Here is a 23,618-nt window from a genome sequence, read left to right as displayed (position 1 = left end):
AATACAGAGAGATAAATAGACTTTGCAAAATACGAACCTTAAAAGATGTCAGGTTTGGTGGGTCTTTAAGCACCTGACATAATAAATTGAGAGTCATCTGAGTTGAAACCTTGTCCTCTCAGGTTAGGTCAGTTCTGTGATGATGTCCCAACATCCAATACCTTTGCTGACACCTCTTGTGTAGTGCTGGTGGACGGCCGTCAGACTGACAGCTTTTATCACTCAGCCCCTTCCGTTGAATGACACCGAGAGTCACAGGTATCGGCGAATTCAAGAAATGCGGCATTTCACTGAAATTACCATGGAAGAGCATTTTAGTTTGAAGAAATGATAAACAAGCCACAGAAAGCAAAGAACAGATTAAATGTTTTATTCGTTTATTCGTCCCTTCTAAGGAACAGCCGCGTGATAGTTTAGTAATAGGTAACTTCTGTCAAGATCTTTCTGCTTTCTGAAGATCCGACTTCCTGTTGGCAATATGCCAGTCATATTTCTGATATTTCAAGTTGTGTGATTTTTTGAAACAATAATTACAAAAGAAATTGTTTTAAAACAATGGATTTTAAAGCAAAGTCTTTTGTCCTAACATTATCAAGAAAGCCTGTAATTTTCTGAATTATCTGGTATTCTAGAAAATGTAAGGCTAGTTTAAAGTCGTGAACGGGGAAGTTCAGGAGCTGACAGCATGTCATCCTGAGGTAACAACAAGTGACAGGTGATGCGATAGGTTACCTCGCTAATCGTTCACTGCAGTGATGCCAAGTTAAAGTCTGACTTGAACGAGGAATTATGTAAGTAAGTTCTTCAGTTTCAGACTACAGTAGCCCCAAGCAGATGAGCGCTCACCATTTAGCAAGATTAGCCATCTTTGCTGCAGCAATGTCAAACACTTGAACAGCAGGGCCTGCGGGGATGTGCCATGGCGGAATTTTGAGAAGAGTTTCCCAGCTCCCGAGATAAAGTGTATCCAGATGTTCAGTGCTCAGTCCTGAGATTAACCAAATTGACAAGATATTTATTCTTATTACACAGTTAGACGTATTTATGTTCATTTTCTGTGTGCTCTCATGACAGTAATAGCTGCCATCTGGGTCGGATTTTGAAAGTCTGGAGAGCAGGTAAAGCAGTTCTCTTTTCCAGAAATCACTGTCCTGATAAAATCCAAGAATGAAGTCAACAGAAGTTAGGAAGCAGGTCTGCAGGATCAAAACCAAGATATATTTGTACAAAGAAGAAGCAAGCTCACACAGGAGGCACCTGAAAGCCTGAAATTCAAACTTAGTCTCCCTCCAATTTGTTTTGGATTTTATTTTACTACTGCTGATTTTTATGCTAAAAAATGCCATTTATCAGGGTTCTGTGGCTTCTCAGTCTCCTGCCAAATTTCTCCTCTCACAGATCTCACACTTGGATCACGTTGCTGCTGGAACTGCAGGTACACAACTGTCAGAGTTGCACGTCAGGACTTGAGAAGAATCTAAACCCAGTCACTAGTGAGCTGAAGATATATATACAGCTCTTTTCATCTGTCTCAGTACATCTGAAAGTTGTTTCTCCCAAACACTCTCCTATTTGTGTCTTCTTGGTAGTGTGATGCCCAAGGAATGTGATTGATGCTCACCAGAACTGTTAGCATCACATAGATATAGAAAATACAGAAAAAGGCTCTTCCGTTTAATTAACTACAAGTTCAGGAAATAGAAGAGCTTATCATTTACCTTTAACTCCAGGCTTCACAGACAAGTAAAATGTCTCATCTCATTTGTGGAAGGCTCTGGGCATAGGCATCGATAAGCTGCAAAGGAAAAGAACTGAACATAAGTTCAAACATTGGAAACACAGAAGACAGTAACTTAAGCTATTTTGATTCTATAATTCAGTTACCCATGCTGTCATCTAACAAACAGAACATCACTGAAATCTTTGTGAAATAAGCCAACAAACAAATTGGGGAGGATCAGTATTAACTATAGCTCAAGGCTTATATTGCAGTAGGAATATCAGCTCTAAGGGTTGTTCATGGTGCTTTGAGCTGTGTTAACTAACGCCCACCCAATAGAACGGCACTATTTCGAGGGGGTTATGCTATGCTTTGCTAAACTATCTTGAAAGATACGAACTAAAAAAGAAATCTCTAACTGCACTTGAGAGGCAGTTATGGTTTGCATGCATTACAATTTGTTGCTCCTCTGTTTTGACACACTGCATTGTAGAATATTCTAGCTGTGCTGCAGGAAAGACTAAAGTTCCTCATTCTGCAGGAAATGTCTTAATGTGTAATTCTGCTGTCAGTAAATAATGAGAATAACATGAATATGGGCCATGGAAAGTGATTTTTCTGTATAAGGCACTATCAAAAATCAGCATGAACTTCAGCTCTCACTGATGAAAATGCAAGATGGAAGTGTACCAGTAGAAAATTCTTGAGATCACCCACCGACCCACTGGTATCTTATCACCAGAGTAATAAAGCACCTTCATCTTCTTGCATCTTGTCCAGATGCATCTTTTCAAACAGGAGAGACATCTGCCACAGAGAAGTCTCACCCCTGTGTAGGCTCAGTACAACACCAGGTGCTTTCTGTCAGCGGCCAAACCAAGAAACGTTTATGGGCTGTGTCTCCCTGCATCCACACCTACACGTGTTTACCAGAGTCCCATCACTGCAGCCTGTTCTCTTGTCAGTCCCTGCTCAGATAACACAAACATCTGCAAGGTTGGCCTGCAGAGTACGTGACACCATCGCACTCGTCTCAGAAAAGTGTTCGGCGTGAAGAACCTGGACAGCGTCAGACCGGGACTGTAGGTTGAGTTCTCCAGGGCCATATGCTACCCGCTACGTTTGCCTTAAAACCTGCCTTTGCCTCAGAGACGCATAATTTTTTTTGCTGAGTGGCAGCACAGTTTCAACATGAGGAGAAAGCGTGAAGACTACCCTTGTGGCTTTCCTAGGGATGAGAAGAAGGTTGGAACTGTCTTTCTGCCAGCACTGTAGACTTGTATGGGTTTAAGCTAATTATGAACTTACACCTTGAGCCTCATGACTTGGATGAACTCCATATCCAACCTGCTGACTGCCCTGGCTCTCACTCTAGGCTGAGGAACTCTTCCTCTGAGCTCAGTAAGAAACTCTTGTGCCATCGCAGAATTGAACGCTTGGTGCCGCATGCCTGAATGTTGGCTATCGAGGCACTTCGGACACTTGCTGCAGCAGACCTAAGAGAGTGTCAAACTGAAGAAAGGGTACTGCAACCCTGCCACTGGTGCCTTCAGCAGCTCCCACAGCAGCTCCCTGGAGCGCACGAAGCTTGTGCAGCCATACCGACTTAGGAGGCCACAACTGTAATTCCCTCATATTGGCCCTACCCCTAAATAACCACAATAACTGGGATGCAATTCCTCAGTCTCTTCACGTGCTTAATTCCCAATGACTTCAATGAGCATTTCTGCCAGAGACAGAGCTGCAGAATTAATCCTAACAACTGGCATGACTTAACTTGTTCCTTCTTATAACTTTATGGTTTACTTACATGTCAAATTGTATTTTCTGGATAAGCGGAATGAATATAATAACCCTCTTTCCTCAAGTAGGTCAAATTTTCTTTTCTGAGGGGCAAATTACTGTAAAATATGATCATTTCATGTTTTCTGTTTTTCATATTTTGGTTACTGTCATGTGGAGTCTTTCAGGTATCTACAGGTAACTAAACAGTGCACATGAAGCTTCTGCTTTCCTTTTTTTAAACCACAGGAAGTACTACACCAGGCTGAGAGCAGCTGCCTCAGGTTCTATGGTAACAACTTCCACTGTGCACAATGTGAACAATTTAAAACTCCAACTTGATAGCATTTAAAGAAGAAAAGTGAATGTTTTCTGCGTCTTGATTATAAGTGCCATAAATAAAGGAGGAAAGAAAGTGAGCCACAACAGGACTACGCTGTCCCTGCATAGAACTGCGATCAAGCTTACAGTAAGTAGGGGTTGGAAGTCACTCCCTCTCGAGTGTTGAATAGCTACATTCCAGTTGAGAGTTATTTCATACTCGTAACTTTTTAATCTCAGAAACAGTCCACAACAGCATTAAAAAATACATTTACATGTGGCACCTATACATTCCATATTATGTCTGTATCTGAGCATACAAGCCTTTTATCTTCTTCTTTCAGGCCTTGCAGAATCCAAAAGAAAGCAGCCCATTCTTGCTTGAGGGTTATTTCTTTGTTTGATTTTGAAACTCTGCATTTTAGACACAAATCTTCAGTGTTTACTTGGGTACGTGATCGCCGTTTTCCCGGGAGTGAGGCTGGACGCCTGCCTCCTGAAATCACCTCCTGGGGCAGGATGGCCCCAGCTCCACGTGGCACAGCCTCAATGCAAGATTCAGCAATTGATCTTGGCTGCCTTTCGTTTGCACTCTTTAATTTTTCAAATGTATATTTTCCTCATACAATGTGTGCTATTTAACCCTTTGGACAGATCTGTCCTTTCTACATTTTTGTGCTTCCTCTGAAAAATGTATGGCTGGATGAATCTAAAGTAATTGGAAGTGTCCTTGAGAAAAACAGCATTTAAAGGCAGGCAAAAGGCTGCTTTTGAGCTGAGTCTATGAAAGATGAGTGTAGCTCCCAATCTTATTTTTGTGGCTAAATAGGTAGAAAGCATCATTAGCATGACTTCGGCAAACTGATAAGCTATCTCCCATGCTAATGAAATACCAAAGTAAAAAAAACCAAAAGAAGCACCAAGCCAGGTGGCTTAAACCTGCATTTCTTACCCAGGAAAATCCCATCAATCTCACAGATTGCAAATCCTGGCCCCTGTCTATCCAGGCTATTAAAGACATGTGTACAACAAACAAAATTATGTGTTTTTTTTCCTTACACCAGCGATGACCGGGACCAAGTATAATACTCAAAACAGATGGGCTATTTTCAGCCTTAAAATTTTAGGTTTTTCACAAAAAAATTATACCTTTAACTAGAATTAAAGGGGTTTCAATAGCTCCTAGATAATGACTGCTTCTGGACTTAAGAAACTTGACACACTACAACCATGTAGTCATTCATCAGACATGACTGTGAAATGTGTTTTGCAGTTTTGCACCTAAGGCACGACATTTTGGTGCTTTATGCATTCAGCTTTGGCAGCTGATGTAGGGCACTATTCACTTGCAGAGTTAGGCTAGTAAGAGACATAAATCTATTAGCAAATTGAGTCTTACTGTATGTATATTTATAAAAAGCACAGTATCATCTGTTCTACTCCCAACCCTCGCTGCATCAAGCTGACTGCACACTGGGAAAATGTTCTCTGAGGGCATTGTTCTGCAAATGCATAAGCATTGCTGCTCCCTGACAGCCGAGGTTTGAACAATTTGGTTAGAAGATATGATATAAGAACCAGGAATATTTTCAAACATAGGGTCGCTTTAGCAGGGGGAAGATATGCAAATTCCTGTACTGGCAACCTGGGATATCATGGGTTTTTTTGTGGGGAAAAAAATGAACTCTTCTCCTGCATTGATAAACCTGTCAGGCCAATTTATGAACAAAAAGCAAGAGGCACCTAGCAGTCATCACTGCTAAGACTGAGTCTTTTTGATTTTTTTTTTCCTCCTAGTGAGGTGGGTAAGATAAAAAGGAAAATGTTCTCAGTGTTCTTTTTTTTGGATTACAACTAGCAGGTATGTATCAAACACATCACACAGTTCCTTGTAAACTTCCAGACTTTCTGGTCACAAAATGCTCTGCAAGTGTAATTTAGTCTGGGGAAAGGTCAGGGTTGCTAGTTACAGCCTGCCCCTGCCCACCTGCTGGCTCCCAGCTGAAAGCTCCCTGCCAGAGCATGCCGGGCCCTCCTGCAGCAGACCCCCTGCCCCACACACCTCCCTCCCTCTGAAGGCAGCAGAGTGTGAAGACCAGGGCTCCGTCAATGCCACGCTACCAGCGGAGAGCAGCAGCCAGTTCCTGGCACAGTACCATGCTGGAGGAGCTGTGGAGGAAGTTGGCGCATTTTACACGTAGGCAGGGAACCGTAAGGAATTCATCAGCAAACAGTGAATCCCTATTATTTTTTGTAAGCCACAGACTATCAAGTATGAAAAGATAAGGAATAAGCTTGCATACAGCTCTTGTGAAGCAAAAGAACAGGACTGACTTCCACTATCCTCTCAGGAGCACTTCTAAAAATACCAGGGCCGTAAAGACCTCCAGACACCACTACTCATGCAGGCAGGCCACGGGACGGCGAGCAGCAGCCACCACCGGCCAAGAGTTACCACAATCATCCTACAAACCTTCCACTTCCATCAATATCTTCCCAATCCCTATCAAAATTTTTCTGTGCTCGTCCTTTTCTACTAGCTTCCCAGACGGGGGACAAGCGTGCCCAACGGCTGACGGGTACTATGGAGGAGCCGGCTGAGCGGTGACGCCCGGCCGGAAGGCGCTTGGCCCGGCCCTAGGACCTCGTAGGGTGGTGATGGGGAATTCTCTGCCTGCAAAAAATTGTCCCGGAGGCCCAGCTCGGTGGGGCGGAGCGGAGGCCGGTGGGGGCCTGAGGGAAGGGGCGAAGCGGCGGGCGAGACAGAGCCTCTGAGGGGAGCGAGAGTCAGCGCCCGCCGGGGCGGGGCCTTGGCGCGCGGGTGTGCCGGCATCCCATCTCGATTGGCTGAGCGCGGGGCGTACTCGCCACTCGGGGAGCGGTCCGACCAATGGGAGACGGCCGTGGACGGGAGGGCGGGGTGGAGGCGGCCAATCGGCGGCGGGCCGTCAGCGAGCATGGGCGTGGCGGGCCGCGGGGCGAGGAGCGGTGACAGACGCCGCGGGCAGCCTCCGCCTCTTCGCCGCGGGCTCCGGGCCGAGAAGCAGCAGCAGCAGCGGCGGCGGCAGGTACGGTCCGGTGCGGCGGGGGCGGCCCGGCCCGGCCCGGCCCGGCCCGGCCCGCGGGGCGATCCCTGCCTTCCGCGGGGCCGCCGTGCCCCGGGTTCCGGCCCGTGGCGGCGGGACAGGGGCTGTGCGGGCGAGACCGCGGCGGGCCCCGAGGCCGAAGGCGGCGGGAGGGGTCGGCCCGCCCCACGGCGGCCGGTTCCCGGGGCAGCGCGGCGGCGCCGGGGACGCCGAGCCGCAAAGAGGGCCAGGGCCGGAGCCGCGGCGGGGTCGGGCCGCCGCCCGCCCGCGCTGTGCGGGGAGCCGGGGAGGTGCCGGGCCCTCCCGGCGGGCTGGGCAGGCCGAGCCGGCGGGGAGCCGCCTTCCCGCCCCGCGCCGGTTGCCAGCCTCGCTCCCGCCCTCCGTGGGGTCCCGAGGGACGCGGTGTCTTTGCCTTTGCGGTGGCCTCGGCCGAGGGACGGAGGCGTGGGGCTGGGATTTCTCCGCCGGGTTTCTTACTCTGCCTTGTCTGCCAGTCTAGGTCCGCAGCTGTTTGTGATGTGGTGCTAGCCCGAAAAGGTGGTTTGGCATGTCCAGACCGATATCCCTCCTGCTGTAGCCTGTCTTCTTGAGCGCTCACCCCCTTTGTATTCCCTTGGTAAAGGCTGCCGTGCGGCATGGATTCTTCTACGCTGTATCAACATGCATCTCAGCGTTTTTCATGTACCTGATAATATATGCCGGTTTACCTTGGGGCGTATTTCAGTGTATGCCAGGCATTGGGTATAGAGAACCACTGAATTTACCTGCGAGGTCTGCAGGTGCAGTGCTCTTGTCTGGATATTCTTGCTTGGCACTTGAGCAAAGCTGCTCAAGGATGTTTCACAGCTGTGCTTTGAGTAGCTTTTCTATTCTGATGCAAGACCTTTTCCACTTGGTGAAATGCCCTGGCTTCTGATTCCGGTACCACATGCTGTAGGGCATGGTCATATTTCTCACTTCCTCACAGCTGGTAATAAGTTTTTCAAAGTTTTTTTTCCTCTTACTGTGCTCCTCTTTCCTGAAATTTCTGTTCATCTTGTGTTGCTGATCATCAAAACCAAATTTTTCTTCACCTATTAACTCCGGATTCATCCATAATTCTCAGCTTTGCTCAGCCCTATTCCATGTAACCTCCCACACTTCAGCTAAAATGATGTGGCCTCACTAGTGTAATTTGCAGGGCATTTCTCCTCATGGAGGGCAAAGACCTTTTAAAAATTTCTGTGTAAGATTTTCCAACCTGAAAGAAGTAAAAGAAGAATCTCAAATTGGTGGGCTGTAATTCTTAATGCAGAAAGGTAGCTGTCTGTTACAGGGCAGATGAAAAGTTTCATTTCTCTACAGCTTTCATTTCAAGAATGTCTGGAAAATCTCCAAAAATATAGAAGCGTGTTACAGAATCAGCTGCTCTGTCATGGAGCTGTGCCAGGGGCCGGGATGTCACTGACCAATTAAATTTTAGGAGTTAAGCAAGCTGTAATTTTGGGTGGCGCAGCTGAGCTGAGTTTCTGTCAAAACTTGTTCCTGTGCAGAGAGGTGTTTGCCTTTTTTATTTGCAACATCTTTGAATAATGCTCTTGAAGAGTATTAACACAAATAGCTAATATTTAATGGCATTGATGATAGCTGGTAAATGCCCAGAGCTGTGGAGCTGCCATTCATCTTGCTGGGATGGAGACTATTGACTCATCCTGAAGACTCGGATTTTGGTAGCTGATTTTGGTAGAAGCAGAAAATAGTCTTCTGGCTTTGCTTAGAAGTGAGGAGCAGCAATGTAATATCTGAGGAGCCTGCTGAAAGAAATGCATCTCTGTTTAAGGTGCACATCCAGTGTGCAGACCTTTTTCAAAAATAAATTTAGAATAAATCTGTGACTCAATATTTCTGTCTCTGCAAGCAGCCTGAAATAACACACTTCTGTAAACCATCACTGCGTTCTCCTGTTGATATTTAATAAGTATATTTTTATACTGTATTTATAAGTATAAAATAAGTTCTACAGTATGCTTTTGGTGTTAGCACAGCAGTGTCAAGATTACGCAACTCTTCAGTTTGCTGAGGAGTACGTTTCAAAGGAGGCTGTGTTTGATAACCAACGTGCTTGTCACTGTAATCTGCAATCTTCCTTTTGCGTTTGTACCTTTTGCTGTTTATAAGCAAGACTAGAAACTTGAGCTTTGACAACTCTTGGTCTTGCTCAAGCGATCATTGCTTCCTTGCTGGCTCTCTGCCGTTCCCAGTACTTGGTGCTGTGAGGAGAGCTTGCCTGAACAGCTTTTAAAATGCCAATGTGGTTTCCCCTCTCTGGGATGTATCTTTGCATTGGCTGAGGTGAAGGCACAGGGCAGAAATGCAAGTGCGTTTGTCTCATGGAATTCTACCCTCAGATTATCCTTAGATGTTAACAGTACAAGGTTATTTGGGGGAAATCACGGAGTTTTACTAAGAAAACACAGGGTGCTATAAGGTTCATTAATATCCAACATACTAGCATGTTCCATCTGTTTTTTTGATGGTCTTAAAATGCTACTAACAGTGAGTGCTTTATGTGTGGGTGGCAACATTTTAAAATCAAGAATGCTATTTATATAAAAAGTCACAAGTTCTGTTTCTTAAAGCTGACCTCAGTTAAAACTAATCAGTCATTTATAAAATCTGATAATATTATCAGCTAAACAGTATATGGGCTAGGGGCTTCTTTCTGGTATTATGTTATTTACTTCCTGATTTTGTGACAAGATTTGTTTTATGGAAATCTTTGTTAGACGAAAGGCGTTTCAATAGCATGAGAAGTTTGATAAACTTAACATTCTTATTGTAGTTTATATAAATCTAGTCACAACTTAAGGCACAATGAAAAAGGAACAGTTATAGCAAAAATCATGTGACTATTTCATAGACTTGGTGAGTCACACATCATAGTTTTGTTTCTGTTCGTGTACGTTAACATAGAAAAAAATACTTATTTGAAGCTAGTACCGCAATCATTTATACTTCATGTAAGCTTTCTTGATTGAATTGCAAAAGAGTTGAGAAACCTGTAATCCTGGCAGTAAAAGCAGTTTAATCGCATCATACATTTCTTCTGAAGTATTCTTAGTGCTAATTATTAACTTTCCTTTTTCCCCCCCAGATCTATAACAGCATACCTGAAGTCAATAATGTTTTCCAAACTAACCCGCTCTCAGAGCATTGCCGTTCTCTGTCGAGGTGTTCATACTTCACTGAGTTCTGCTACCTCAGTTGCTACCAAAAAAACCGTTCAAGGACCTCCATCCTCTGATTTCATATTTGAACGTGAGGCTAAATATGGTGCCCACAATTATCACCCACTACCCGTTGCTCTGGAAAAAGGAAAAGGTATTTTATTTAGGTCTCCCTGGGTGGTGTAGATAGGATGTGTGTGTGTAGATGGGACGGGATCATGGCTTAATGATTTTGACCTAATAAATTTCTGAGCCTTTGGGGGCTGGGGGTGGGGTGGGATTGAGATAATTGATGAAATAAAGACAGCTAATTGCTGGTTAGAGAACTGGATCGTTATGCATGAAGCCGCCTGATAAAATTGTAGTCTTTCTAAAATGGTTTATCTAAATAGAGGTCTGAGTTCTGATATTCTTCATAATTCAGAATAACTCAGCAAGAAAGTTTTAAGGAACTTTGTTTCTTCCCTTACCTTGTGTGGAGAGGTTTAATGTTAATGTGAACACAGAAAGGTGCATTGGAACCCTGTGTAAGTCCTTGTGTACTGTATTATTGCTTAATTTAAATTTACTCTGGCCTTTAATTATGTTTGAGGGGCTTTTATACTCTGCAGGTTAAATTATTTGAGTTCATATTGAAATGCTATCAGTGTAGTGATCCAATAGTTTATCAGTAGATGTTTTGACAGCTCAGAGCTGCCAGTCTCAAGTTTTGAGACTACTTGGTTTCTGTTGGTTTTGTTCTCCAATTCTTATCAATCCTCTTACAAAAAGTGTTCTTCTCTATCTACTTTTCAGGACCCAAGACAGGGACTTGAAGGGGAAGTAATATTCTGATATTACTTAGTGGAATGGCAGCTTTATATGGGAAATACTTATTTTCTCGATTCCTCATTGGGCATTTATTTGTTCTATACTAGTTTGTTGCTCATGCTCTCCTTGTCAACTGATTATTTTCTAGTTAGAGAGCCCTTCAGGTGTGCCCTAAGGAATAGCGAGAATACCATTTATATATGACCAGGTTGGGTTGTACCTCTTAGCTTATATCATTTAGTGTTATCTCATGTCTCCTTTTATTTTGTGATTGATCATACCTTTGTTTTCCTAGGTGTTTATGTGTGGGATGTTGAAGGTAGAAAGTATTTTGACTTTCTGAGTGCTTACAGTGCTGTTAATCAAGGCCACTGTCACCCAAAGATCGTGAATGCTCTGAAAGCTCAGTCTGAAAAACTGACCCTTACATCCAGAGCATTCTACAACGATGTACTTGGTGAATATGAGGAGTTTGTCACCAAAATGTTCAATTATAACAAAGTTCTTCCAATGAACACAGGTAAAAAACTAACTTTATTTCCATTATTTCTTGTCCGTGAGGTTCAACTGTTTTGTAATGTTTGGTACTGCATCAATGGCCTGTCTCGTGTACAAGGGTGATAATGGTATTGCTTTATGTTTTAGGAGTGGAAGCTGGAGAAACTGCCTGTAAACTGGCTCGGAAGTGGGCATACACTGTAAAAGGAATTCCAAAATACAAAGCAAAAATAATATTTGCAGGTATGTAAAGCACATGTTCAAGTTGAGGTACTGAGGAGGAAGGGAGCTCTAGACACTGGATATAGCACTCTCATTTCTCCTATAGCTGTAGCGATTACTTCGCAGTATTCCTAATGTTTCATTTTTTTTTCACTGAAGCAAGTCTGTTGAAGGTCTCTGTAAGCTTTGACATATTAATAATGTAAGCTAAGATCTCAACCTATAATAGGTTTTGTTGTACTCGCATATCTGCAGTTGGTAATTCTGATTAAAAAACTACTGCTCTGGCTACAACAGTCCTTACAGGACCTTAATGTTCTCTTGAGTGCCACCTTCTAAATTGTGAAGTTCAGTCTTAAATATATTCTGTTGACAAAATATTCTGTGTATGCTTCTGGCTATTTGATTTTTAACCTTAAGTAGTTACAATGAGTTATAAACAGTTTTTAAAATGTAACATCCTGTAGGAAATGCATGTGATTGTAATGGAAGTGATTGTAAAAGCAAAAGGAATGAATATAATTCCTATGACAAATGCATTTCAGATCTTCTCCCTTGTGGAGGTGTATGCATTAAGAGGCAATGAGGGTAGTTGTGCTTTGTCAGGAGCTGCTGGTGTAATGTCGGTTTTTGCAAGGGAAGTGCAACGATGAACTTAAATCCAGGAAGGAAACCATAGTTATTAAGGTGGTTTATAAAGCTTTATAAACAGCAGTGAATATATAAAGTGGACCTTATTTGTACTACTTAAACTTTTTGGTCATCAAAAACTGAGTGACTGCCTGCCATTTAGTCCTTTCTGCTCTTTTAAGCACTGCTTGGATGTTAAAGTGCAGTATCTTTTTATTCCTAATTGGTTGATTTTTATATACCTTTCTCTTGAATTCATTCCTCAGATTGCTGCCACCCCTCTCATAGATTCCGCATTTGGGTTAAGCCTGTTTCCCTCTTAGGCTTTGCCTGCCCGTGGCTTTCTTCCACATTCTTAAAGTCTTCCAGAAGTTGGCATTAACCCAGTCAAGACATACTGTAGTCTTGATCATGTAATGAAAGTAAAAGCAATATTGCTAAAGTAAATATGGGGCCTGGAAAGTCCATGGTGTATTTCTTCCCTTTATCTGCCTGCTCGGCCTGGCTCTGTAACAGGGAGGAGTTACCTGCCCCTGAAGAGACCATTGTGCTTTGCTAAAAAAATTCAAATTCAAATAACTTGAATTTGCTATTTTTTGATTACAGTTGAAATATTTTTGTCAATTCTAATGTTATTCAATGGTTCTGTATTTTATAAAACCTTCCAGAATCAAGCTTACTACTTAAGTATTGACTTTTTTTCCAATTGCTACAGCTGCAAATACTATTTTTGACTTTTGGTACACATAGTAGCTGAACCATAAACTGTCATTAGACAGCATTTATAAATTGAAATTCATAGTTGCATATTGCATTATGGTTTCTAGGACCAATTAGATTAGATTTCTTTTTCTTCTTCTGGGAAGCCTTTGAACAAATATATTTCTCCCTCCTTCTCTTCCACGCATATTTTTTGTTCTTCAGTCAATTAACCTTTAAAAAGTGCTTTCTCACCTTGATGAACTGGATACGTCCTCCATTATTATGATCCCATCTCCTTAACCACAATGTTTAATTATGTGCCAAGTAGTTAGAACAAAATAACAATCCTCTTATCAGGAGCCAGCATTTTGGCAGAAGAAAGTTCTCTTGGGTAGGTAGGGTCAGAACAAAAAGTGGCTTTAAGCGTCGGTCCAGAGAACTTGACGTAGGTCTGAGGTTGATGGTGAGCCAAAACAGAGGCTGGAGTGCTAAGGTGGGGACAGCCTGCCATCAGCAGACAGGCTGCTCTGCTTCAGGTGATTCAGTCATCAGGGCTTTGTTTCAGGATACAGTGGATTGCACTAGCATGACCTTGAGGTGATAAGCATGTGAGTCAGCAAAGTGTGGCAGGGATTGTTCGGCTAGGAGACATTGCTATAGTGAACAGTGTAATGCTATTTATGTTGGCGTAAATAGAAGGGATGCCTAGAGCCGGCTATGTCAGTAATAATTGACTTCAGGATTTACTGCAGATTGAGAACATCCTCTGCCCCTAGGATCACAGCTACACAAAGAAATCAGTGGGGGCAAGAAAAAGCTTGTGAATCTCTGAAGGCATTGAATCTTCCTGTGTCTCACTAAGCACCTTATTATTGATTAGCTGAGGTTGTGTTGATTTAACTGAAATATTAAAATGAATATATCATAGTCTTGGTGATAGTTGCTTCCTAGACATTTTAACTGATGTTTCTATATCAAATACTGGAATGCCACAGTATTTTTACAAATACAAATGGGTTCTCCTGGAACTTCAAAATGCACAGAAATGTTTTTTGGTTTAGGCTTACTGGCAGCTTTATTTTTAGGACACAAACTCTGGGTGATGTTTACTTTTTTATCTGCATTTAATGAATAATATTTATGTAAAAGCTGTACATCTTCTTTAAAAAAGATATCTTCCTGACATGATGTAGTTATGGCATCAATGTAAAATGCTGACAACTAATGGAAAGATGCTACTATGCTACTGTTAGACAGCTCTTAAAATGCATTACCAAATGGACAGTATGATGTCCTATAAACTGTTCTGACTCTTAGTCAGTTTTGTTACAGTACCCCTCTTTTTTTTTTTCCTTTTTTTCCTTTTAGCTGGCAATTTCTGGGGCAGAACCATGGCTGCTATCTCTAGTTCTACCGACCCATCCAGCTATGATGGATTTGGACCCTTTATGCCAGGTTTTGAAGTGATCCCATACAATGACCTACCAGCTCTTGAGGTATTTGACAATTTTCATTCTCTTGTACAAAATCATTCTGCAGTGTCTCTTTAGTAAATAGCAAGGCAGGAAAATCAGAAGTTTATCCTTTGAAACACATGGTTTGACATGAAGATGTATGCATCTAGACATATATAAGAAATAGATATGCTATAATTATGTATAGGAAATGTGTGTAAATTCTGCTTTGGTTTTGATATTTAGTTTTGCTTTAAGATGTAAAAGGAAAAACCATGTGATCTCTTTCATTTCCCTTGTTACTAAGATGTTCAAGGTACAAAAGAAGAATAGCAGATAAACCATAAGGGAATTCAGATCAGTAGCGTACATTCCAAAGTCAGGACTTGGATTCTGAAACTAATAACTTTACCTACTTTTCTCAGAAATGCTGTGCATTCAGTCAGTGACCAGATGACTAGAATTCACTGCAGCTGCAAACAAGTCTTTCCAATTTCACAGCATCCTTAAAACCATGCCAGGCTGGTGTTTCACTTACACAGAATCACTACCATTTCAGCAGCTTTTCCCTGGGTATTCTGAGATGAGAAACCTCTTGGTTTTTAGGACGAGAGGGAACAGCCTCAAGTTGTGCCAGGGGAGGTTTAGCTTGGATATTAGGAAAAACTGAGTTGCTGGAGCATGTCTGGAGAAGGGCAACGGAGCTGGTGAAGAGTCAGGAGAACAAGTCTGACAAAGAGCGGCTGAGGGACCTGGGCGTGTTGAGCCTGGAAAAGGGGATGCTGAGGGGAGACCTTATCGCTTTGGCATTACCACTTTTCCATCATCTGGGTAAATCGACTCCATGAATGTCAAGTTGGTTAGTCCTCTGCCTTTTGGATCTGCTGAGTACCAGTGAATCGCCTGTGAAGGTTGGAGGGTTTATGGGTCAGAGGTGCTTGCCTCCTAGGAGTTTGGTTAGGGGAAATAAAGGTCTCTCTATTATAGTCACAGAGTGGAAAAGCTTCCTCAGATTTGAACCTACGTAAGGCTGCCCACTGTGAAAGCCCTATAAGTATTTAGTGGCTTTCAGCCAACTTTGAGGCTTTAAATGTGCTTTGGAGACCTGAAACTTAGATTCACGTCCATCAGACTGATAACGGAATTCGTTCTGTTCATGGGGCAGTACTGAGAAAAGCTGTAGTAAATTCATGCTGGGAATCATTGTCTCTTGAGTCTCATGGACTTCTAAACCTGTTGGAACTTGATGGTGCAAAAATGTAGCTGTGGACTTTGCTTTAAGGTGACAAAATTGTTCTGGAGAGGCTCCATTCTTTTTTGTTTGAGGGAATTGTTGAGCAATTGTTTGTCTTGTATGGGGTAACGCAAAACTCAGAGTATTTCTATGGTAATTTGTGAACTGATCTGATAATCTGCTTGTCTGGGTTTGCAATTTTTAAGGTTTGTCATTTCCCAAGCCAAGCACACCAGCTGATCTTTCCAGGCAAATAGTGACATAAGTTTCTGTGCTGGAACTGAAATGGCACTCAGGGATAACTGCCTGACATGAATACTATTATCATTATTTGAGGTGGAGCACCAGGGTTAGAGCTAGGTTCTGTGACATGTGTTCATCTCCATATTTTCTGAATTTGACCCGAGTAAAAGTTTTTGTGTTTTTTTTTTTTTTCTTTTTGTCTTTCCTATCTGTATGTCCATTTTTACAGCGGGCCCTTCAGGATCCCAGCGTAGCAGCTTTCATGGTTGAACCAATTCAAGGTGAAGCAGGTGTGGTTGTTCCTGACAAAGGTTATCTCACAGGAGTGCGGGACCTCTGCACAAAACACAATGTAAGGAATTTGCTATAAGAAGGTGGCTTAAACATTACACACTGTGTTTACTGGCATATCTTGTAAGGTCATCCTCATATATAACGTATAGGGTTTCATATACTATTTAATAATTTCCTTTTCTTTCAGTGGAATAGGGTGGGGATACTTCTTACAGTTGGACTTGATGATCCTAGAGGTCTTTTCTGAATTTTCTGAATTATGATTCTATGATTCTTATATTTCCTGGCAATACCTTACCAGGAAGTACTTCTTAACAGTGAAAAATATGCACTGCTTCGTACTGCTGTCACTGATTAAAGTTTCTAATGAATGTTCTTGAAACTGCATTTATTTTAAATTAATTTAACTTTTAATTTTTCACGTGATAAGTTTCTTGGACCAGAAGCCAATTACTGCAGTAGTTCTACCTTGGCTGTCAAGGGACGTTGTTGCTGGAGTGCCTAAGTGCTACCATGAGTTAGTAACAGTAACGGGTCACAGAATGAAACACTGAAGAAAATGGTCATATGTTTATGAATGGTCTTCTAGGTTCTCTGAAGAGCAGAGGTCTTAGAGTTTTGTTCTTTTGTTTGACATTTTCTCAGATCCTGGTTCATGCCACATTCCTCGCTCCTATTCTGAATATTATGTCCTGCCTGGATTCTACTAAGAAGTGTTTAGTTTTGAAAATAAGAGTGTTAGATCCATAATTTCTCTTCTCTGCTAGTGAAGACGCACTGAATTAGACACTTGCCTTCAGTGTCTCTGGAAGGGTGGGAAGATGTGTTTCTACCTATTTCCATGTCCTTCAGTTGTCTTTGGGTACTGCTACTTCTCACAAGCAGGCTGCCCTGCATTCTCATTCCAGGACCAATGTGGTCACCCTCTCCCACAGGCCCAGGCCACGTCTTTTGTAAGTGTAAGGAAAATAACAAAAAAAGGTTTGCTGATTTACAGCTTCTTATTCCCTTGGTGTTGCCTGTCTGATTTAAAAATCCGTGGTCTCTGTTCCAATAGAATTCTGATTCTTAATTTGCGAGTGCTACACATAAATCCCTCTGTACCTTCAGAGGAGGTATTGACATGTAATTAATAAAGTTGTCTTTATTATTGCTGAGATACTTACCTGTAAGAAAGAAATAAGAGCTACTTTACAAATAGTAGTACATGACAATAGTGCAGCTTAGGAAAACAAGATCAAAAACTTGGATTTAGGTTTTCAGAATTATTTAGACACAGACATCAGACTACAAGACCTGCAGAGTTGCTAAGATGGCATTTTTCAGAAGTTTCCAAAGGTCAGTGTACAAACGATGCATTGGGAGTAACAATAGACAAATCCTAGCTTTTTGGGAATCCCACTCATTGTTATACCGCAAACAGATTTTGGTTGGACAGCGTCCATGGGCTATGCCTTATGTAGAAAAGAATACGCTGAAGCTGTTGGAGAGAGTGGACAGTGTGTTCACTTGTTAGTAGTTTCACAGAATATATAAGTCTACAGAAGGTTTAGAGGACATAAAGGAAGGACTTAGTGCAATGCACCTGGCAGGTCTTTCACTTACTGTGTAATAATGCTGTATTGTTTGAACTGAGTTAGGAATGGTAGTGGAAGTCATTCTCTTATATGTGGGTTTTTCTTCTTTCTGTCTCTGTAAAGGTTCTATTTATTGCTGATGAAGTACAGACTGGTTTAGCCAGAACAGGGAAAATGCTAGCTGTTGACCATGAAAATGTGAGACCTGATCTAATTCTTCTTGGAAAGGCCCTTTCTGGTGGCTTATATCCTGTGAGTAACAAAGAAATACTCATTTGTTGAATGATGATTTTTAATTAACACTGAAAGTCTGCTAGTTCAATGAACAATAAATCTGATGTTTGTTGTAGTTGGGAATCAGTGTTTACAAGCTTACCTATGATTTATGACCCGGATAGTCTAACATGTGAGAGATACATAATCAATTAATGGAATACGTAATATAAACTTTAGAGCTGAAATGGCTGTATAGAGTACTGAACTTTCTATGTTGATACTTGACTTGCTAGGGTGGCACGTTATTAGATGCCATCTACTTAGGCTGGTGATTTTTAGGTGTTTTAGCCCTTGCCCATTAATTGAATAGATGCTCTGTATCTGTTTTCTTCAGTTCGATATTATCCTGTCAGGAAAATAAGTGTCCAGTGGCCAGCTTTTCATTCTGGAATTACCGGTTAGTTTCTTGTACTCTGGAGAGAAGTTCATCACAGACTTGCTGTGATTAATTTCTGGATAAATTCTGTAAAGGAAAAAAAATACTAATGTATGTTAAAACATATATTTTAAAGTTATTTCTGAGCAACTGGCAGTATTTCATTTGTTTGGCATTCCCACATGACTGATTTTATCCTCTTGGAGTGACTTAAATTCCTGCTGATTAGGCTGGAAATTACAACATGCCTTGAACTATTTTGGCCGATTGAAGGTATTTCTCAGTTGTTAAAGGGAGTATTGAAGCTTAAACTCTTGAAATAGTATTCAGTTTGGAGAAACGCCCCTCAACTGTAGTTAGATGTTATATGTTACCACTGTAGCAAAGTGTATTTAAGGGATTAAGCTGTTACGTGATTGTCAGATACATTCCCAGCTCTGTACGGAGAGTGTAAGTGTAATTTATAGGCTGAAGATTATCCTTTCCTGAGCCCTGAGGAAAAGTTTACTTCAGAGTTATTTAAGCTTACTGTTCCAAATACGTATGTAAATGAATTGGCTGGTCTTCCCATTTTAGGTCTCGGCAGTACTATGTGATGATGAAGTTATGCTGACCATTAAGCCTGGTGAACATGGATCTACGTATGGAGGAAATCCATTAGCTTGCCGTGTTGCGATGGCAGCACTGGAGGTTTGTGTGTTGTAAAAGAGAGTTGGATTCCAAACCAAAAAGGGTGTCATGCTGGCATGATCTTTGTTTAAATAAATGATATTATTTGTTTTGCTACGAGTAGAAACCTAGCTTTAAGTAAGAATGGAAAACTGGTAGTGGGTAACTGCATAGATCACAAAACAAATTCTAAAGTCTTTACTAGAAATATGTTCTAATTTCTGTGTTCTTATGGTCGTAATGTCTTAAGTGACAAGGTATCTAAGGGAAGTTTCAAGACACTGATGTAAATTCAGTAAAATAGTTCAACTAATTTCACAAAGACATTTTTAAGTTGGCTTATATTACTATACCATATTGCCGAGGCTGCTGTTCTGTCATCTTGATAACATACAGATGCTACTGGAGCTCAAACAGAAGCTAGTAAAATGTCTCGTCCAGAGTGCATATTTTAATTACTCTGTGACTGCATAATTGACTACATGTAATGCAAGTCACTCAGAAAACATCATCATTACCGAGGATGTGGACCTGGACAGATTAAAAGTCTTCAGAGGTTTACTGTTTACTTGTAAATAATGGCAAATGAAAAGCAGTTAGTTTATAATAAAATTTCAGAGAGATCATTGGTTCTTGTAAACATGAATGAGTAAAGGCTTAATATTAATCTGCTTGGATATACAGCCTTTGCAGTGACACTTTGGATGCAACAGCTTTTGTATCTCAGCGATTGTAATGCTGTTAGTCATCCATCCCAGCATGGTACATAAAACAAATGCAGTGCCCTTCAGTTGACTTTAGATCTGACTTCCCTTTAGGTAATTGAAGAGGAAAACTTGGCTAAAAATGCAGAAATAATGGGTAACATACTAAGAAATGAGCTCATGAAGACACCATCTGATATTGTAACTTCTGTAAGAGGAAAAGGACTATTAAATGCGATTGTAATTCGGGAAACCAAAGGTAAGAAATATAATCAACTGCAGAATCATAGCGTGAAAAAATATTTTTCAACTTAAATAGAAAGTACCTTAATGGAGTAGGGGGATGGCTCACAGGCATCATGTTTGGGTTCAGATCTTGGCTATAGTACTGTAGTACCTACTGAAAATTTATTCAAGTGACTCTGTGCTATTAAAAATAAGGTTTTTTACTAAGTAAGTCTGAACAATTATGTCTTTTTAATGATTTGAATTCTTTTAAGATTTGATAATGTTCAGACCTGGTGGTGGATCTAGCTCCCAACAAATATCCTTTTGTCTCTTCATCAGAGGAAAACTAGCCACATCTGGAACACTAGTTTTTGTCAGATTATGGAAAGATTGGCTGAGGTTGGTTGTTTCCAGGATAGAAGAGTAAAATGAATACAGGAGGGTGCAAGGAAGGGAAAACCTAATGACTGAGAACAAGTTTCTAGGGATTAACACCTTGAACTGTATGAGAAAACCGCTTAGAAGCCAGAGCAGACAATTATTTTTGTCATGAATATGCTAAGTGACGAAGTGCTACAGGGAGGTGGTGTAATTTCCTAAGGCGTGCGTGTGATGCCCTGGAATCCAGGCAAAAATGTTACCTTGCCTGAGGTCCTATCCAGATGTTCCTCACCTCCCCTTTGCATGGTTCACATTTTTAAATTTATTGCTGCATCCAGCCAAGCACTCAGCTGTGAAGGAGCAAAACTTGGTGTGCTGGAGGCAAACTTGTGGGTCACTTCAGACAGATTGCAGTTTTGCAGCAGTCTTGCGTGTTCACTGCAAATTCTGGGGAGTTGCTCAGAAACGACCACTTCATTTGTGAACACGCTTCATCTTTTCACTGCCAGGCGGCAAGGTGTTTACAGTCTGGCCCCATGGACCACGTGCTGCAGTTGTGCCACTTTTTCTGCTGTAGTATAAGTGTCTTTTTTTTTTTTTTCTTGTTCCTTTAATTGTAGACTATGATGCCTGGAAGGTGTGTTTGCGGCTTCGTGATAACGGACTTCTTGCCAAACCTACGCACGGTGATATCATTCGGCTGGCACCTCCGCTTGTGATTAAGGAGGATGAAATCAGAGAGTGCATCGAAATAATTCATAAGACCATTCTGTCTTTCTGAACACATGGCTCTTAAAGTATATCTGCTGACTGACCCAAGGTGGTGTGCTGAAATATGTGCGATGAAGGCCTGCTCTTGAAGCAAGCATCTCTCATTCCATTTGCCTAAGAGGACCTGACTCTTAAAACATAGCTGTGTCTTTAAATTATAGTGGTTCTGAAGAAAATAAAGAATGATTTTAAAGAGTTTCCAATCTTGGAATACTTGGAAATGAAGTGGTGAGGTTCTGTTCATTTAGTTGTGTACCTGCGGAACAGTTAAGTCAGAACGTATGAGGGGAGATACCTGTAGAAATCTCTTTAATTGTTGAAAGTCTTCGCCAAAGTTTAAAGTGTAATTTATATATGTTTTAGTAAGGGTGGTCTTGCATTCTCATATCGCTCTCCAAAACATCACATTTGGCATTTTTGCCCCTTGGTGAGATGTCTGTAGGATGGAAGCACTTGTCATTTTGGATAGAATTTGTTTCTCATTTGTAGCTAGAGAAAACTTCTACAGCTGAAGGTTTGACAAACTGGGTGTTATGCTGGTGAACTTGAGAAGCATCGAGCTGTGTTCTGTACGTACAGTATTTTGATTGTATGACAGAGATGCTGTTTTGAAGCCTGGTCTCAGTGTTTGGCTTTGCAATCTTGTAAAATGGGTCTAAGCATATAGATCTGTTTTTACTGTTACAAAACTTTCTATCGTCTGGATGTTTATATTAAAACATGCCTTGCATTAAAAAAAAAGTTAATATGCAACTAAAACATGTGGTGTATTCAAAAAGTGCAAGCCCCACAGAAACTTGCAGAAACTCAAGAGCCTCAGCAAGTGCTGCCTTTGTAGTCTATGAATTTCCGTCGATCACTATATGGAAGCTTCTTCTGTGCTTTTTTACAGGGTGAGTGCTTCTGCACTTCCGCACCTCAGGACCCTGCCAATCCCGTGTTCGGTATGCAGTTGTGGAGTTGGCTGCTCTTCTTGCACTAGCTTGTTTTTTGTATTTCTTAACTGAGTTCATTTTAGCTGAGACTAAACCCCGATTAATCACTGCTAATGCAAAGTGTTCCCTTTGCCAAGCACAGGGGTTAAATGCAGTCACATGTTTGTAATTGGAAGTGGTAAATAATCCCGTGGTATTTTAAAGGCAACTTAGTTTATGGAAACGAGTGAGTTTGCTGGTCAGGGTCACAGAACCATTCACCCTACCGTGTTTTGGGTGAGACAAAATGAGTTGCCATCTGCTGCGGATGAAGTAAGACTGATTTCCATTTGGAAGGGCCTCATTGTTGCAAGGGGCAATGTGTCACGGTGACTGTTAGTCTTAGGAGTGAGAAAAAAATGCAGAAGGGTGTTGCCTAGGAAGTTTGGCATTTCTGAAAGCTGTGCTTATGTAATCTGACTGGAAAGGAGTGAAATAGCTGAAAGAAACCGTAATGTAAACTGCGTTTCCTGGAGTCCTTTCAGAGACCAAAAGGTAAACCCCAAACAGTCCTTAGCAGCCAAAATGTTTACTTTTGTAGAGTAATAGGGCTGGCAAGGACAAAGGACACGGTTATATAACTGTGTATAGGTATAGCTATGTCGTTGTTTGCCTAATTGCCTGAAAGGGCTGTAGGGCAGAAGGCTCCAGCCTTCGTTTCAGTGCTTCCCTGTCCTTACTGCTAGCAAGTATCCTACTGTATTCTCCATCTGTCTCTCTTGCTGCCCATTCAGTCCGTCAGGCCACAGAGAACAGGTCATTTTCCTTCTCTGCAACAGCCTTTTATGTGCCTGAAGCTTATCCCTCCTGTTCGAGTCATTGCTCCTTCTCTAGTTAAAATTCTGTTTATTTCCTGAGAGGTAATGTTTTCTAGAGCCCTTCATCATTCTTGCTCTTCTCCTGTGATTCACTGCTCTGGCTGTGCCCTCGCTACTGCTGAGCAGAGCTAGACTAGTTCATGTGGCTTGTATGCTGTGCCGTAGTTTATGCCCCGGTGTTGTGGTTTGGGTTTTCCTGCAGTAGCATATTTTTATCTCTCAGCCTGTGCTCCCAGACTCGCCTTTGTGCAAACTGTTTTGAAGAACGGCTTTGAAGCTCTTTCCCCCCATTTTTTTATTTGTGTAATAAGCATGAATTACATGCATGTAAAATTTTGTGGTCTGCTCTGCTGGCTTTCATCCTCTATTACTAAGAATTTTTCTCAGGCTTCTGGTGATCAATTTGAGCTCTGATCTTGTCCAACCCACTTTCTGGTTGCAGATTTACTAGGCCAAGACTGCTCAGAACTTGAGAAGTTTTTCTACAGCAGACTGTAGCTGACTGATTTCTGGGTGCTTTATTCATCTTAGGTTTGCTTCATGAATCCAATTTTTCTTTGCAAGCTTATGAAAATCAAGGTATGTATAGCCTTTCTGAAGACAAGTCAAAAACTGTCATCTTAAATTGCCCTTATTTAATGA

General features: G+C 41.7%; 1 protein-coding gene and 1 long non-coding RNA gene across 2 annotated transcripts; one reads left to right on the top strand and one right to left on the bottom strand.

Moving 5' to 3' along the window:
- LOC135315564 (uncharacterized) lies at positions 1-6,538 on the bottom strand. The gene is made up of 4 exons (XR_010375043.1): positions 6,127-6,538; positions 1,719-1,795; positions 847-988; positions 1-290 (listed from the first exon to the last, which is right to left on the bottom strand). It is a non-coding gene; the product is annotated as an uncharacterized LOC135315564 (long non-coding RNA).
- A 241-nt stretch (positions 6,539-6,779) lies between these two features.
- On the top strand, positions 6,780-21,382 carry OAT (ornithine aminotransferase). The gene is made up of 10 exons (XM_064464348.1): positions 6,780-6,891; positions 10,043-10,269; positions 11,221-11,445; positions 11,571-11,666; positions 14,346-14,473; positions 16,138-16,260; positions 17,903-18,031; positions 19,008-19,121; positions 19,919-20,063; positions 21,034-21,382. Exons 2-10 carry the CDS (start codon positions 10,071-10,073, stop codon positions 21,192-21,194), a joined length of 1,320 nt encoding a protein of 439 aa, XP_064320418.1. The 5' UTR covers positions 6,780-6,891; positions 10,043-10,070; the 3' UTR covers positions 21,195-21,382.
- Positions 21,383-23,618: the final 2,236 nt, after the last annotated feature.

This window comes from Phalacrocorax carbo, chromosome 12, assembly GCF_963921805.1.
Source record: "Phalacrocorax carbo chromosome 12, bPhaCar2.1, whole genome shotgun sequence".
Classification (NCBI taxonomy): domain Eukaryota; kingdom Metazoa; phylum Chordata; class Aves; order Suliformes; family Phalacrocoracidae; genus Phalacrocorax; species Phalacrocorax carbo.
Note: the sequence above shows the minus strand (reverse complement) of the source record. Positions and strands in the feature narration are given on the sequence as shown.